Raw genomic sequence first — 16,661 nt, 5'->3', positions numbered from 1 at the left:
CATCCACCCGAATGAATTATTTTCTCTGATTTAGAGACCTGCACCGGATCACACGTTACCATTATTTCTGAGTAGCATATATATAAGCATGATGATATGGTAACATATTACACTGAAGTAGGCTGGTTTTAAATAATTAAACATTTATTTAAAGTGAAGGTTCTTTTTTGGTGAAATGAAAATGGCAACAGGTATTTCCACAGTAGCCTGAACACAGGCTGACATCTTTAATCCCTTCAAACTGAAATTCTGAATGTCACTGCAACTTCCCGAAAACAAACAAGTTAAAAGCTTATAAAAATGTTTGCCCACTGCTCAAAATAAATAAGTAATAAAACATAACACACTGAGCAGTCCAAACATAGGCTGGCATATTGAGGCTAATTGATTATCTCTTCTAAATAAAATTCTTAATGTCACTGCAATTTCCCAGATACAAACTATTAAGAACTAATACTAACGTTCGAAGGCTGTCCAACATGAATAAATAATAAATAGGCCTATAAAGCGCTCAGCAGTTCAAAATAAGTAAAAAAAAAAAAAAGGTTGTAGCTTCTAAAGAACCAAAACTGGTGCCAATCCAGCCTAAACGTCTAACGTAAATACATTAATGGCCTAATCTACTTAGACTTTTCTTTGCACTGTGGAAAAATAAAATAGCATCCACTGTGCCAGGATTCAGCTGATTCCGCCTCGCCTCTATAATGCGCCCAGCTGCGCTGAATGAGCACTCGCTCGCAGCACTTGTTGCAGGAATGCATACGATTGTCTTTGCAAGGTGCTGCAGTCGTGGAAATGAGCAGTCTTGTTTCTCCCAGGAAGAAAGCAAATTTTCTTCTGATGACTCCTCAAACTGAAAGTTTGTGGAGCAGTACTCTTTCACTTCATCCATCAATTTGGGTGTCTCATCTTCCCATTCTGTGAAATCCACCTTCTGGTTTTTTGATCGTCCGCTGTCAAGTCCACCTACAACAGGAGATATTAGGCTCATTAACGCACACCTACAATAGTATTACATTTTCGGCAGTATAATTGCTTAATGCAGGATAAAAAATAAAATGAATTGTTAGGCTAAATTTACCGTGTTTACCAGTAACTGATAATGCACTGGTGCCTTCTCCTGCATTCTGGCTGATGCTGGTTGCTTCATTTATAAGTGCCTGCACTTGCCTCATCACCTCCTGTCTGTCCTCTGGAGTCAACATTTTCAGTGATTTAAATCTGGGACAGAGAAACATGGCGACCTTGTGAGTGGGAGTTAGGAGCATCTTCTCCTCAAGCAGGCCGGATGCGCAAGCACGGAGGAGGACAACGTATGATGGATCTCCAAACTTGGGCTCGCAGTGTTTCTTGAGTTTGCAAAACCAGAGCGACACCTTGTGAATTGAAGGGTATCTCTCTACTTCCAGCTCATTAATGGCTAATTTGAGGAGAGTGAGGAATTCGATCAAGTGCATCAGCTGGTCTAGAAAGATGTCCCCCATCCGACGCAGCTGATCTCTGTCTTCCGGGAGCTGTTTGATGTTGCTGTTCTGTTTCAGTATAGATTCCAGCATGTGGACTTTGCTGTTCCAGCGAATCACAGTGTGTGCTAAACTTGCAACTGCCCCAGTTCTCTTCAGAAATGTTACGAGGCTTTTGCAGTTTGCAGTTATCCACCACATCTTTGTTGCATTCTGGTGCATTCTTCTCACTGAACGCGTGTCTCAACACCATGTTCAGCATGTGTGCGGAGCACGGGACACAGTGGTAGGTCCGAATTGCAGCCTTTACATTAGGGCCCTGATTACTGACAAAAACGACTTTGTCTGCTGGTATTCCATAATTCATCAGCACATTGGTTATTGGGTCAAGGATATTTTTGCTGGTATTTTTGAGATGACTGTCCACTTCCACTGTAGCCAGAATGCGACTCTCCAGGTGCCACTTCTCACTGATATAGTGATATGTAAGGACTGTATATGCCCCCTTGTTGAATTTGTCTGTCCACATATCCATGGTAACAGCAAATTCACCATCTTCCATCACTTTCTGAATGACTTCAGATATTTTCTCCTTATCTGCAGCAGCCTGTTCCTTTGCCCTGTCACGAACAGTTTGCCGATGGGGTATGATGGCATCAGTGTCAACAGCACCTCCAGTGTTAATTAGTGTCTGGGCCACCTGGATGAATCCTTTGCCGGTGACGACATCGGATGGGCACATATCCAGGCAAAACAGGTCCATGAAGTCAACCATGAACTTGGATTTGTCTTCCAGTGGTACTCTTTTGCTGTCTTGACGGACATAGGAGGTTAAGGTGTTTGTCTGACTTGGCTGGCTTCTGGCTTTATTACACACATGATGTACCATGTTTGAGGTACCAGTTTTGTGGCTATCAAATACATACAACGCTTCGCAGAGCCACTTAGCTGATTCTTACAAACTCTGTCACACTCTTATGGGCCCATGTTCCTTTCCCATTGGTGCCACAACTGGTTCAAACTTGACAAATTTGGGGAATTTTCTATAATAAGACAATGTCCTTCATCTGCATGGGTCAAAATGTTGTGAGCATATATATGACATTTATACTGGAGAGAAAATTTCATAGGATCTTCATTCACATAACTTTCCCCTGTTTTCTTCAAATTCTTTAAAACTCTTTAAAATCCTTTGAACTGACTGCACAAAACTTTATTAAGTTTAGAAGTTATGCAGTTAAGCAGCTAACATGCCAAACAGGAAGTGAGTATACTCAGGACCTTTATCGCTGATGTCACTTTAAGAATTATATCACTTGGTCTATGACTGTGTGAGCTTTTTTGTATTCCACTGTCTTGTGCCTCCCACGAGCCACACTGCACAAACTGAAAGCTGTTATATCTCAGTCACCCTTTCCACTTGCAGTTATGGAGCTTGCATTCAAATTTTCACATAGACAATACCAGCACAACAGTGACAGTACTGTCTTGATTTTTTGTTTGATGACATCACTTCCTATGATTAATATCAGTGGTGTTTGTGACAAATATGAGCTGAGGTATTCTGGTGGCCATTTTAAGCTTGGAGCCCTTGCAGCCTCAATTTATCTTTGTAACCTTATACTTACTTTTCAAGGTCAACAGCCATTTGTTTTCTTTCTTTCAAAAGTTCTGTCCTTTATCCATAGAAATGGTTAATAATTATCCATTTTATATCACACTGAAATAGGAAAAATACTCCCATTCCTTTTGGGAAAATTGTAATTGTGAAACACAGTCTTTGTGCTCAGCAACTTTTTAGTATAAATGAACACAACTTTTTAATTATTTTGCAAAGAACCTGGCTCACACTGTCATTTGTCTGTTATTACCTGTATTGTCGCTCACTCGGTAGTTTGTCATTACCTGTATTGTATTCTGCCTGTAATTTTGTAGTATTCTTCTTTTGTTTATTTTATCAAATGTGTGACTAGTTTTGGATGCCACAACAGTTTACATCAGAAACAGAAAAGAGTAAAAGCCTCTTAGGCTTGTAGGGGCTTCTCCTGACCTAATGAATGTTCCTTGAAAATCTTTTGTAAAAATTAATCTCTTTACAACACTCAGTCATCTTGTGATCATATTCATGTTATTAAGTAGTCTCTTTCTGAGCTATTGGATTAATTTCCCAACTTTGTCTATCAATTCTGCATCTTCTGTATTCAAGTTCCATTAGTGATGCACTTCTGCCATGTAATGTTTCTCAGAGTTTCTGCAGTGACTAGAACACAAATTTATGTAGGTCTCGAATCATTTAAGAAATAATCAATATCTTGATGTATTTATGTACATTTTCATCATTTATGTACATTCATCAACTAAGATATATTTGACATTCACAGTTATGTCCTAATATTTCTGCATGGTATTGTTTGCTTACAATCTTTACTTTTCCCCTCTGCTTGGAAGCTTACTCAGAAATTCATGTTAACTAAACCAAAAATAGGTTAGTCTTCAATTAAGTAGTCTAATGCCGAAATTCTGAAACCTGACTACTTTATTTCCCAGAGATGAATTTGAATCAGAATGTGGACAACTTTTTCTTAATCACACCTTAAAGTAATGTTTATTTCAAGCAAATTAACATCATATCAAGTTTGATTTAACAGTACTCCATGATGCGTCTGATGGAACTGATCCTTATGTTCATGCCCATGTCTCTGAAACTCCTGTACTCTCCAGGCCTGAAGTAATACATCCTGCCTCTGTAGTGGGGCTGCTCATACATGAGCCAGTGGCCGTCCATCACGTGGCAGGACATGCACTCAGACATGCGGTAGCGTTCCATGATGGAGTCACAGTCTTCACTCAGCTCATGCATCTGACCTCCGAAGTTCTCCCTCTCGTAAATCCTCATCCTGAAGGGTCCTCTATACTGTTGGAACAAATATGAAGAAAAATTAATCAGCAAATGAATGAAAAAAGGCTAAATGTTGTTGGCAGACAGATTCTTTTGCTTTGTCATGTCATTTCTTTGTGAGTCAGGCCTTTCATTACAAATTTGTATTCGAGAGATATATAGAATTTATTTGAAGGTGGAGGGCATGCACCTTTTCCTCAACCCTAGTGGGATCCACTTCACTGAAGTTTATTGTGTTACCAAAGGCCACTTACATCACTGAGTGATTATGTCTCATTATTAGTATAACTTAGGTAACAAGTAAATTTATTCTTGTAATTTAGTGGCAAATATCTCTCAGCTTCATTTCATATGTTTGTGAACATTTGATTTTTTACTGTAATTATTTTAGCCACAGTCAAATGGCAACTAATCAAATAGCTGCAAAGGAAAATGGAATTGAGCTGAAGTGCATCAGGTTAATGGAGATTTAGCTTTTACTACTGACATAAAGCTTTATGAGGTACCTGAGGAATCAAGCGGCAGGAACGGATGGAGTCACTCAAGCCCATGCGGACGTAGTCAGAGTACTCGCCTCTCCTCAGAAAATACTGGTTACCCATGAAGTTGGGACGATCATAGACCACGAAGCACCCAGCCTCCACCCTGCAAGAGGTGCAGCGACTGAGGTATGAGAACAGGTCTGGGCAGTCGGTATTGCACTCATAGGAGCGCCCCTGGAAATTCCTGTCCTCGTAGAAGATGATCTGTGAAATAAAATGTTGTTAGAAAAGTGAGTAATACATATTGATTTTTTATTGCAGTTTTATTGCATTACTGATATTTCAACCTCGTAAGCGTGTAGCTCTAAATCTATTCAATAGGTAACAGACAATGCACTCAGAAGCATTTTTAGAAGTTTCACGTCTTACCCTTCCCATGGTGATGCTTATTACGTCTCAAATGTGTTGTACGGTTAGACCGTCCTGCTCCCATTTTTATACTGATCTTTACCCCAGACCATCTGTGCCACTTTTGTGTGAAAGCCCTGACTCATCAGCCTAATCAGGTTCTACCATGGCAGTGTTTCAATGCAGACTGTAAACGGTTATTATTTGGTATTGAATGCATTTAGATGTAATGGCTTATTTATATATTGTTGACCTTGCATAGCAGAAAGTTCCTGCACTAATGCAATCACATTGTACAATTAATTTGAGATTCTCTCTGATGCCTTTAGTGATTAAAATTATGAAGAAGAACTAGATGAATTCGTCAAGTTTGTTGAATATGCAGACTTTTAGGTTTGTGTATTTTCCTTTAAGTCTCAGAGACAGATAAGTTTTCCTATGTATCATGCCTTTTGAATTTTCAGGCTTCACAACCAGTGTTATATGAATTAGAGTGAATGCAAAAGAAACTCTCTGTATTCTCGTTACAATGCTCTACTTCCAAACTTAGGCTTTACAATGAGAGAGATTAATATTTCTCATGTATTGTATCTTATAGACAAACAATTGTGCAGGTACACCTTTATAATTTCTGACCTTTGTTATTATTTTTTTTTAACCATTTTCATTCTTATCTTTACTCAGATCATCACCTTTATTTTCTAAGCCTACAAGCCTAATATGGAAGTCTAATACCGATGGTTTCTTGATTCAGAATACAATATATAAGGGATCTTTTCTTATCATCTATCTGTGGAAATTACACAGTGCCTGGTTCTGCAAGTCATAGATGGCAAATGTGATATCTGTGCTTAGAACTGATCTATCACAGGACCAAAATGTATTACAGCATAGCAAGTTAATATCATAGTCAAATGTGCTACTCTGGATCTCCATGTGTTTAATTTTTCTTCCCTGTTATTTAGTAGCTTCACTCAGCAGCATAATACATGTTTTAGACAATGAGATATAATGTGATTCACTTTAGTAGTTTTCAGGATATGGTAAAATTCCTTAGTGATAGAATTTTGAAAAAAAGTGTAATGGACAGACTCTTGTGCTTTTTTATGTCATCTCTTTCTGAGTCCGATTTTTCTTTATAAACTTATAAAAAAGAAACCTCTGGAACTTATCTTAAGGTTGAAGATGGTATGCACCTTTTCCTCAACCCTTTGTGGGACCCCCTTCACTGAAGTTTATGGTGGTATCAAAGGCCATCCACATCACTGAGTGATTATGCCTCTTTATTAGTATAATTCAGATAATAAATAAAATTATTTGTGTAATTTAGGAGCTGATTTGCAGCAACATTATGGTGTGCATGAATAAAAAAGAGCCCTGCTTACCAGTGCAGTCCATAACGGGTACAGAGCCCTGCTTACCAATGTACTCCGTAACAGGTACATTTGTGCATCGTCAACACCCCTTGAGCAAGTTATGTCTCCTCAGTTGAAATAAGTATTAAGTTATAGTCTGCAGAAACCAAGAGAAAAAGCATTAGCATTTGCTAAAGAAAAAAAACCCCATTATGACAAATTAAAAACACACAAGCCAAAGGGAATCATGTTGCATTCTCTGTAAATTGAAGGTCGTACAATAATAAAAAAAAAATACCCATCTATGACACTGTCAACAAGTCAAAGCATTTCTATCTTTAGGTCATCCTGCAACTTAAAATCTGGTTTGACCTCTGCTCTCATTCACCAAAACTTCTAAAGAATTCACCCACAGTTTGCATCAGCAGGACCAACTGGTGGTTGCTGCTTTTGGGAGACACTTTTTGAAACATGTTTTATTCATGTGTGTGAAATAATATAGAGTAACCCACTGATTGTAACTCACTGACTGAACGATGTTTTGTTTACAAGAACTTTAATAAGTGAAACTTTGCTCTCAGAATCATCTACAGTCTCATCTCAGTAAAAAAAGATGTCAAAAATAGGTATCAGTTGAATAGCATTTAGGGTCAAAAAAATGACTCTTTTTCCTCATCACTGAGACTCTGTCTGTTTGCTACCTGGTGAAATCAGCATCTCTTGACGGTTCATTCAGAAATACATCTAAAAGATGGCGTTCGCTTTGAGCTTCACAACAGAACATAATATAACTTTTATATCCATGTTTTTTTGTTTTTCTTCAGTAAGCTATGGAGCCAGTGTGTGGAAGGCTTACTCAGCAGCCTTATGCAGTTTGTTAAATCAGTCTGTCAGTAGTCACTATTTCGAATTGTATGCACATGGGGCAGTGCCAAGTGTTGCCTCTCTCCTCAGTGCGACAGCTGAGTGTAATTAGAGTGTAATGTTTACTACTGACTGTGACTGTACATAATTAGAGATGTGAATGCCTTGCTTATATTTGGACATATTTTGGAGCAGTAGTATCAGTCGTATTTCTTAACAGTATATAGAGATTATAGTAGGTGTGAATGTAATTAAATGAAACGCATTATATTCACATGCTTAACAGCAATACTGAATGGAGACTCAACTGACCAGCTGACTGATCTTCACTAACAGTTGCCAAGAATTTTAGTTTTCATGTTTTTGTTGTGTAAGTTGTTTGCTTGAACAAGTGGGAATTAAATGCCCCCCTCCCTCCCTCCAAACAAACAAACAAACAAACAAACAAGCAAGCAAGCAAACAAACAAACAAACAAAACGAATAAACATGCAAATGAAATAAACAAGCTCTCTCTCGCTCTCTCTCTCTCTCACACACACACATATCCATATGTATATAAAATATGAGAATAGACCAAGTCCTCAACCTTTACTGAATTATAAATAAACTTACATTCATCAAAAGAAAATCTATAAGTTTTCTAGAACGTGTTTTTAATGGGTGAGGTACACTAAAAATATTGCTCTAAGGGGTCATTCCTGTACTCTCATGCAATAAGTCATAAAGCCCCTGAAGCCTCAAGCTGTACAGTGTAGCTTTACCAGTACTAATGGCAATGGTGATGTAATTTGTGGTGGCTTGACTGTTCTTTCAGATTCAATGCATGAGAGGTCAAAGATTTTCCAACTGTCAACACCAAAACAACTATTTTTGGAGCTGAGTGTGTCCTCAAATGTTACTTTTCTTGTGTTTCTGGTTCCTCTCAATGTAAAGATATCATTTAAATTACATTTTTGTACTCCGTAACCAGGATTTGTCTCAGGATCAAGATGAAATTTCAGATGGTAAAAATGGAAATATCAGATGGCAATAATGGAAGCAAATGTGAACATTATCCCTAATTTGATTGTTTTTTGATTACGCCTGCAGTTAATATTTTTGCTGAGCCTGTCCACAGTATGCCTTAATTGACAATGTAGGCATGCACTCTCAATTCTCAGTTCAAGGGCCACAATACGTGATCATGTGCCCACATATGCAAGTGCTCCTGTATGTCTTAATGTGTCTGGGTATCAACTGTCAGATTTATACACATCAAATTCTGTTGTTATTATATATTAAAACACAGCAATCAGGGGCCATCTGGAATAATTCATCTTTTATTTTGAGTGGATTCCCGTTTTTCTGGTAGGTAAAGAATTAGCAAGTATCTGTGATTCTTCGCACAGAGCTGAATCTCATTTCACCGACGCCCAAATCCCTGAAGCTCCTGTACTCTCCAGGCCTGAGGTACATCATCCTGCCTCTGTAGTGGGGCTGCTCATACATGAGCCAGTGGCCGTCCATCACGTGGCAGGACTGGCAGTCGGACATATGGAAACGATCCTGGAAGGACTCGCAGTCTTCACTCAGCTCATGCATCTGACCTGCGTAGTTCTCCCTCTCATAGACCCTCAGTCTGAAGGGTCCTCTGTGCTGTAAATTGAAATTTTGACAATTTTTGAAATGCAGATTAAACCTATAAAAATGTTGAAAACAGAGAAGGCAAAAATGATCACTTATTTGAGAGTAATTTTGCATAGATTTAATTTGTGATAAAAAGGTGTTTTTTTTGTTTTTTTTTAAATATGTTACAGTTGTATGTACAGTGACACAAAAGATGTTCAGGGGGAAAATCCATCACACTTATCTAATCAGCAAGGACGACTGTTTTATTGTGTTCATGCAAGCTTTTTGTTCAATTTGTTTTGGGTTTTTTTTTTTAAGACCAAATGTGTAATGTTGTCAATCAAATGAAGGATATTTCATAAATGCAACTCTATATGGTTAGTAGTTTAACTATGTCTTAACAGTATTTACCGGAGGTATCACGCGACAGGAACGGATGGATTCATTAATGCCCATACACAGGTAGTCAGCGTAGTCGCCCCTCCTTATGAAGTACTGGTTACCCATGTAGTTTGGGCGGTCATAGACCACAAAGCAGCCGCTCTCTACCTTGCAGGAACTGCAGCGACTGAGGTAGGTGGACATGTCCGAGCAGTCACTGCTGCACTCATAAGAGCGCCCTTGGAAGTTCCTGTCCTCGTAGAAGATAACCTGCAGAGGAAATAAAATCAAAGAAAATATTCTCCAAACTTTCTTTTGCGCATTAAACATTTATTGGGATTTGGGGAAAATAAAAAACTTTTACGAATGCTCTACTTCCGAATTTACAATAAAATCTGCCCAAAAGGATCCCTAATCTTCTTTAAATGAATCTTCTTCAAATGAATGCAAATCACTGCATAGTTATCATTTTGAATAAACCTGCTTTCAATGTACTGGTCTTTCCAAACTTATGAAACGTTATATCTGTGAGCCCTATAAATTGAATCATGAATGAGATTTTTCAATGTTGTGAAAGATCTGCTTTTCTGTGATATTTTTTGAGGACTTACCTTGCTCATGTTTGAAGGTCTCTGTGGGAATCTGACCAGTGATCATCATGGCGACTGATCAGCTTTTTATCCTTTATCAGCTGGTGATGGGCTTTTGTCATTCAAATAGCCTGGAACCTGATGAACAAGCAGGTCTGTAATTGTTGTTAATTTCTATCATCCTATCACACAGCCACAATAAAGACAGGATCAAGCATTAGTCTTTCAACAGAATAAAACAACTGCATCAAAGATATTTCTCATTTTGTAGTTGGAAGTTTTATAGCCCTGCTTGACAATGAGTATAGTTCATTCAGATTAGCAAAATAGCTCCCTTTGTCATTCACATAAATCTGTAACATTCTATCAAACTGTATTTCATCAAGTGGACACAATTAGTGAGTGAATGGGTGATAAAAATGAATAAGATACCAATTTTGTGGGTTTAAATTAACTTCTATTGTCGTTTGGCCATAAAAATGACTAAGTAAACCTACTTTAATGGTAGATATAGCAGTCGCTTATTAAGGACACTTCCTGAATGCATTTCTGTTACCTTACTTTCATGAAATTATAGTTGCATCAGCCTGATTACCAATTTTCAACTTATAATGATGGATTTCAAATTACTTTAATCTCAGTTATTAATAAAAAGGAGTGACCACCATTACCTAAATTTAAATGAGGTTTTGGAGGGTATTAATGGAGAATTTAGGAGGAATTCTGCAGAGTGAATATAAATTCAAATATCAAGAGCTTTAACTGACCAGCTTTGCAAAAATAAAACAAGGCCAGGAGTACTTAAGACTTCTATGAAACAATGAAACTCCTGGTAAAGTCCTCTGTAGTCTAATGACAAAATACCATTGGAGACGTACTAATGAATCATTTATAACACAATAACACAAGAACAAATTTTATTCATTCGTGTTAGATTTACTTTGACAGATCGAGTCGACCAGTTGTGAAAACATTACATTTAATTTACTTGAACAATTTATCTTGGCTTAATAAATACAAACTACGTTAAATTAAAGTGGATAATTCATATTGACAGAATACAATTTAATCACATGGACCCCATGTCCATCATTTTCTTCCAAGTAAATGCAAAGAACTACTTTTTTCAGTGCATTGCAGAGCATTACATCTATTAAAATGCGTGTCAGTACTGATACTAATGCAATACGAACCATATGAACATTCAAAATATGTCAGCTATGATTGCCTGAGCCCAGGAGAGCATGTGATGTTGTCAGTGTGACAAAAATGTAAGTTTATCAACAGTTCCAAGCAGTTTGTCAGATGCTACGTCTTATTCTAGTTCCATCTTCATTTTGCACCAGTGGCACTGACACTGTACTATGAGATGGTTTCAAAGACTGTCAGAGCTGTCACCAATACTCTCACCACAGGTTATATTAAATCACAGAGTGAGAGATGAATTATAAATTATTTGCATCTGTTGTAGTTTTGAGAATATGGACAGCAAAGAAATAAACAGATTTAGACTAGATTTTGTTGTCAAGATTACAGAGACAACCAGTCCCATATCAGTCATTAAAAATCCAAACAAACAAAATGGAAAGATAAACATCTGGAGGAAAGCTAATAAAACTAAATGAAGGACTGTTTTATTAAGTAAGCATGTCAAAGTGACTCATGATACTAACCATAAAAACAAATTTTATGTTTTAAATAACTGCTTAACAGTATTTGGATAATGACGGCAGAGTGGGAAGGATTTTGTCTTTATCCATGTGGTGCTTGTATTTTGTAGATATTTGGTGACATCTGCAAGACTTTGGATGCCACATGGTAGACTAGGGCAGACACCACCCGTAAGTTTAGGATGCTTTCAAGTTTTGTTAGTCCCACATTTTCATAGTAACTGCAATCCAGAATATTAAAAAAAAACTTGTGTTAGTAAAAATGATGTCAGTAATTTCTAACTGCAAAGCCTCTTAGATTCCTGCAGTTGCAGGTCCAATGTTTTTGGTTTCCTCCTGATGTCATATAAAACTTTATATAAACCTCTACAAATGATAATAAAAAGGATGTGCTCGCAAATGCGCACATTAAGACATATTATTTATTTTTATTTGTTTGTAGTTACAGAGTGTGTGATATGTTATAAATAAGCTATATATACTATATATACTAAACTATATATAAGCAAATAAAGTATGCAAAGAGCTAATGGTTTCATTTTGAAGTAAACAGGTATTAGTTAATGTTCCAACATCTGAGAAAACTACTAAGAAGAAGATGCAAGGAGGTCAACAAGAAGCATATGATAACAGAGGAATTACAAAATGTCTCATTCCTCTCTATTCTTCTCTCTCTTCCACAGGATCCGTGCCAGAGCTACGGGCCATACACCCAAGCCTGTCCCCCTTCACTCTTCATCTCTTCCACTGATATGTCTAATCTAGAGCGCTACTGACTTGTGGAGCCTCACACCAAAACACCACTTAAAACTAGGCCTAAACAGACATGCACTGCACTTCTCAATTTCATACTTCTCAATAAAAACCCAGCTGGGTAATAACAGGGCTATCTCTCTCTTTCTCTGAACTTTTGCAGGTGGCCTTAACAATACACACACACACACACACACACACACATATATATATATAGTTATATAGTTATATATATATAGTTATATAGTTATATGATTATAATATAGAATTCATGACTCAGTTTAGTACCTAGTCATTCTGTCATTTGACCTTAAATCTTAAACTAAATTGAGCATTATCGAATATCTTAGGTATACACATACTCCATAAGGCTCCCTAAAAAATGTATTAGCACTGGCCAGACTTGTAAGTGGGCCAGCAACATTACTCTGGGTCACCACTAGATAAATATGGTTATTTTTACTAGCTGCTCGAATTTCATAACCGAATCTAAGATGAAAGTGTTTGGTCAGAAAAGTACCATCATTCATTTTGACACTGGGTCAGATCCAGCTGAATCAAACTGATATATTCACTGTCACAAAGTGGCAACATCAACTTCTCCTTTCTTCTCATTCCAACCCTCCAGAGAGAGGATCTTCCTGGAGATACAGCCACACCCGAACCAGCTCATCACTCTTTGCATGCTTAACTGTGGACAGCTGTGGTTTCTGCCAGCCACGATACCTGCTTTTTGAACAGCATCCTTCATGCCTTTCTGTCAGCTTTAACTGTGTATTAGAAGGAACCCATGTACACAAGGATGAATATTCCATCAGATCCTCTCCGAGGATGGTGGACCACAGTCCTGGCCTGATCTTACAGATCTGCATGCAGACACTTCTGCTTGTCTGCGTGTCGGTCTGATCCTTCCTCTGTTGAACAACCACAGAAATCTTCCTATTCAATATGAAGCCCGCTAACTGTCAATCCTCTTGGACCACTTTGTCATCTCTCTCTGTTTTTATGTATGCTTACTCATATAACCACTATCTCACACTATCATTGCATTGTCCTCAAAACTATGTCCCTCTTGTTCTCTCTGTCTTTTTTGGTTTTACCTCATAAATCTTATTTATTTTCTGTTTCTTTCCATGCAACAGTCTATCAAATAATTGAACTATTCCAGGCCAGCAAGAGGAGGATAGGCTCCCCTTACTGAGTCTTGGTTCTACCTGAGCTTTCCTCCTATCTCAATCTACGGGAGTTCTCCTCGATGGTGGCGTATCAGTTCCTGCATCCTCAAAAGCTGCTTTGTGATAATGTCCATTGTAAAATAAGTAAATAAATAAATTATTTTTTTAAAAAAACTGTTATAGAGGTAAAAGTGAATTGAACTGAATTAAATTCAACGCAAAAAAAAAAAGGATGTGGAGATTTGAGAGTGATAAATAGGATAGCCTTAAAAAAATTAACAAGAGGATGCTAACAAACATATGTTTTTTGTACTCCTGAAAAAAATTGTGAATGGAGGGCAACTGTACCAAGAGCTCAGCTATATCCACAAGCTTGCAATGCTGAGTAATTCAAAAAAGGAAAAGCTCCAAAAAGTAATACTAGCTCCATTGTTTGTACTTGACTCACATTTGATTCCTAATTACAAAAAATTAAATGTTAAATACTCAATCACATAAAATACAAAAAAAAAGGAACAGCAATTTGCATTTGAAATAAACTGATGTTTTTCTTGTCGGAGCTGAGGCATACTTTTGTATTCACTGATGAGGGAAATTGTGACAAACCTAAGTGCTATATTGGCTGCCAGGGCTTGATATGCCTTTTAACAATAAAACAATTGTTGTAAAGGTGCAACCTCGATCAGGACTTCTTTTAAAACACATTATAGCTCAAACTGTAATCTCAATAAACTGTATTTGTGGTTTTTGAGATGTTTAATGAAAATAAATGTTCTTTTCATTCATTTCATACTTTTAATTAGTTTTTCTTGTCACTATAGGAAAAAGTTGTGGGCTTTTTGGCTACTCATTAACTGTAAAGCAAACTTTTTTCTAATCTGAAGAAAAAATGTTTTCTTTAAATGCACGGCCTATCAGGTACAGTTTACTTTGCAACTTTTTATTGTATCTGTAGTTCAGTGTGCACAGCCTTGACCCTCACTTGATTGATTACATATTTACATGACCTTGGATTAATGGAGCATTGTCTTACAGCCCAAGAACAGGATTTAGTGTGAATGGTGTGGACCTTGCAGATACGCGCATGTTCAGTCAGAAACCGGTGTTAAGCCTCACACAGCATGAGCAAGTGGCCAGAGGCCAACACTACTCTAAACAGTGTCAGTCCCAACTGCTGGAGAAACAATTTAATTGGATTAAAAATCTTTTCTGGAACCAGGTATTACAAAGTCAGATGGTCAGTGATCCATACAAAAGCCAATAAATGTTGCACAAAACCACATTTGCCTTTGAAGCAATTGCAGTATCAGCTATTGTACGGATGTCAATGCTGAGGTTGTTTAAATTACAGTGATTCCTCTTGCAGTTTAATTCAGTGCGGAATATATAAATCTTGACAATACCAAAAGTTTGATACACTTTCTGTAATCAAACCATCACAGATAGTCCTAATCATGGATGACAGCAAAAAAGTGAGATTTCTTCCACTTCTTTCTATTTTCATTTCCTCAGTTGCTTCCCTTTATCTCACCATTAAGACCTCTTCTCTTTTCTCTTTTCTTTCCTCTCTTTTCTCTCCTGCTCATTTCACAGATCATCTTCTATGAGGACAGGAACTTCCAGGGGCGTTCCTACGAGTGCAGCGCTGACTGTGCTGAGCTCTCCTCACACTTCAGTCGCTGCAACTCCATTCAGGTGAAGGGTGGTGCCTGGGTCTTGTACGAACGACCCAACTTTGTGGGTTCTCAGTACATCCTGACCAAAGGAGAGTATCCTGATTATCAGCGCTGGATGGGTCACAATGACTGTATCAGATCTTGCCGCGTTATTAAAAATGTGAGTTGAGCCTCTAGTTAGGACCGAGAGCAGACATTTAGAAGCCCAGTTTAGTGCGATATACTCCTATTATGTGCTCACATACACACACACACACACACGCAAGCATATACACACACTTATACTCTCTTACATGCATACTTAGTCTGCTTGTTTAAGTGTCAAGGGAAAGGGAGTAAGATAAGGCTTGTTATTATCCAACTATTTTCCTTTGTCAGACCATTGTCAGATATGTGTTGTTTTATTCTGAATGCAAGCTAACACCTTTATGTCAAGGTGAATATTAGTCTATGCACCTCTAAAGATGCTTTAGTAGATGTGTTGCTTCTGCTTCAGGCCAACTGGCATTTCGGATTGTGATGTTGTATACTGAGAAAAAGATTAGATGGACACTGAATTTGAAAAGTTTGTAACGTTTGATGTCATGAAATGTATGATTTAGCAACTACAGAAACTAGAGAATCTTTCACAGGCATTCCTGAAGGTTTCTCACTCCATATGATTCTGCAACTTTTATCACTGAAATTAGTGTTCAGGTGACTCATAAACAATTCACTGCAGTCTTATTTTACACTGATCATTACACATTTAATCTTGTCCATCCCAATCTTTCTTTTCTGTCCCACAGACCTCTGGCATGTTCTGTATTCGCCTCTATGACCGCCCAGATTTCAAGGGTCAGATGGTAGAGTTTAGAGAAGACTGCCCTTCTCTTGCTGACCAGTTCCCCAACTGTGAGGTCCAGTCTTGCAACGTGATGAATGGAGTCTGGGTCTTCTATGAGCATCCCAACTACCGTGGTCGGCAGTACTTGCTGGAGGAAGGAGAGTACCGCATCTTCACTGACTGGAGCGCCATGCACCCTGTTGTGTGTTCCATCCGCCGTGTCCAGAACCTATAAACCTGATACTCTTCTTCTCGTGCTGAGATAATTACAGCTATTCCTTTCATCAATAAAAACAGGTGAAACACAAAAGCCCTCTCATGTCATTTAAATTCGATCTAATTTGATTTTGTTTTGAAGTTGCGGAGAAAGTAAGGCCACCTAACATCTTTAAGAAGAGCGTATGAGTCCATCAACTATTTTAGAAGCAGGGCAGAGCTCTTCACCCATTCTGACCTTTGGAAGGGTTAATGTAGGCTCATTTAGGTAATCTACCAGCTAATTAATATTCT

The 16,661-nt window shown here is 37.8% G+C and overlaps 2 protein-coding genes across 2 annotated transcripts; both read right to left on the bottom strand.

Annotated features, from left to right (window-relative positions):
- Positions 1-4,104: 4,104 nt before the first annotated feature.
- On the bottom strand, positions 4,105-6,650 carry LOC115823519 (gamma-crystallin M3-like). The gene is made up of 4 exons (XM_030787577.1): positions 6,638-6,650; positions 5,274-5,299; positions 4,869-5,108; positions 4,105-4,377 (listed from the first exon to the last, which is right to left on the bottom strand). The coding sequence occupies exons 1-4, from the start codon at positions 6,648-6,650 to the stop codon at positions 4,105-4,107; spliced, it is 552 nt and encodes a 183-aa protein (XP_030643437.1).
- Positions 6,651-8,831: 2,181 nt separating this feature from the next.
- Positions 8,832-15,911, bottom strand: LOC115822077 (gamma-crystallin M3-like). Its single transcript, XM_030785731.1, has 3 exons — positions 15,877-15,911; positions 9,492-9,762; positions 8,832-9,107 (listed from the first exon to the last, which is right to left on the bottom strand). The coding sequence occupies exons 1-3, from the start codon at positions 15,909-15,911 to the stop codon at positions 8,832-8,834; spliced, it is 582 nt and encodes a 193-aa protein (XP_030641591.1).
- Between the last annotated feature and the right edge of the window lie 750 nt (positions 15,912-16,661).

Source organism: Chanos chanos, chromosome 10, assembly GCF_902362185.1.
Source record: "Chanos chanos chromosome 10, fChaCha1.1, whole genome shotgun sequence".
Lineage (NCBI taxonomy): Eukaryota > Metazoa > Chordata > Actinopteri > Gonorynchiformes > Chanidae > Chanos > Chanos chanos.
The sequence above is the reverse complement of the archived record's forward strand: the minus strand, read 5'-3'. Positions and strand labels throughout refer to the sequence as shown.

Excerpts from the sequence above, each read along its gene's own strand:
- LOC115823519 (XM_030787577.1), bottom strand. Across the intron at positions 5,109-5,273 it reads TAAGCATCACCATGGGAAGG|ATCATCTTCTACGAGGACAG; the intron begins GTAAGACGTGAA and ends TTTATTTCACAG. Across the intron at positions 4,378-4,868 it reads CCTGCCGCTTGATTCCTCAG|TATAGAGGACCCTTCAGGAT; the intron begins GTACCTCATAAA and ends TTGTTCCAACAG.
- LOC115822077 (XM_030785731.1), bottom strand. The coding sequence starts at position 15,911 with ATGACATCAAACGTTACAAACTTTTCAAATTCAGT. Across the intron at positions 9,763-15,876 it reads ACAAACTTTTCAAATTCAGT|AATATTTTCTTTGATTTTAT; the intron begins GTCCATCTAATC and ends GAAAGTTTGGAG. Across the intron at positions 9,108-9,491 it reads CCTGTCGCGTGATACCTCCG|CACAGAGGACCCTTCAGACT; the intron begins GTAAATACTGTT and ends TTCAATTTACAG.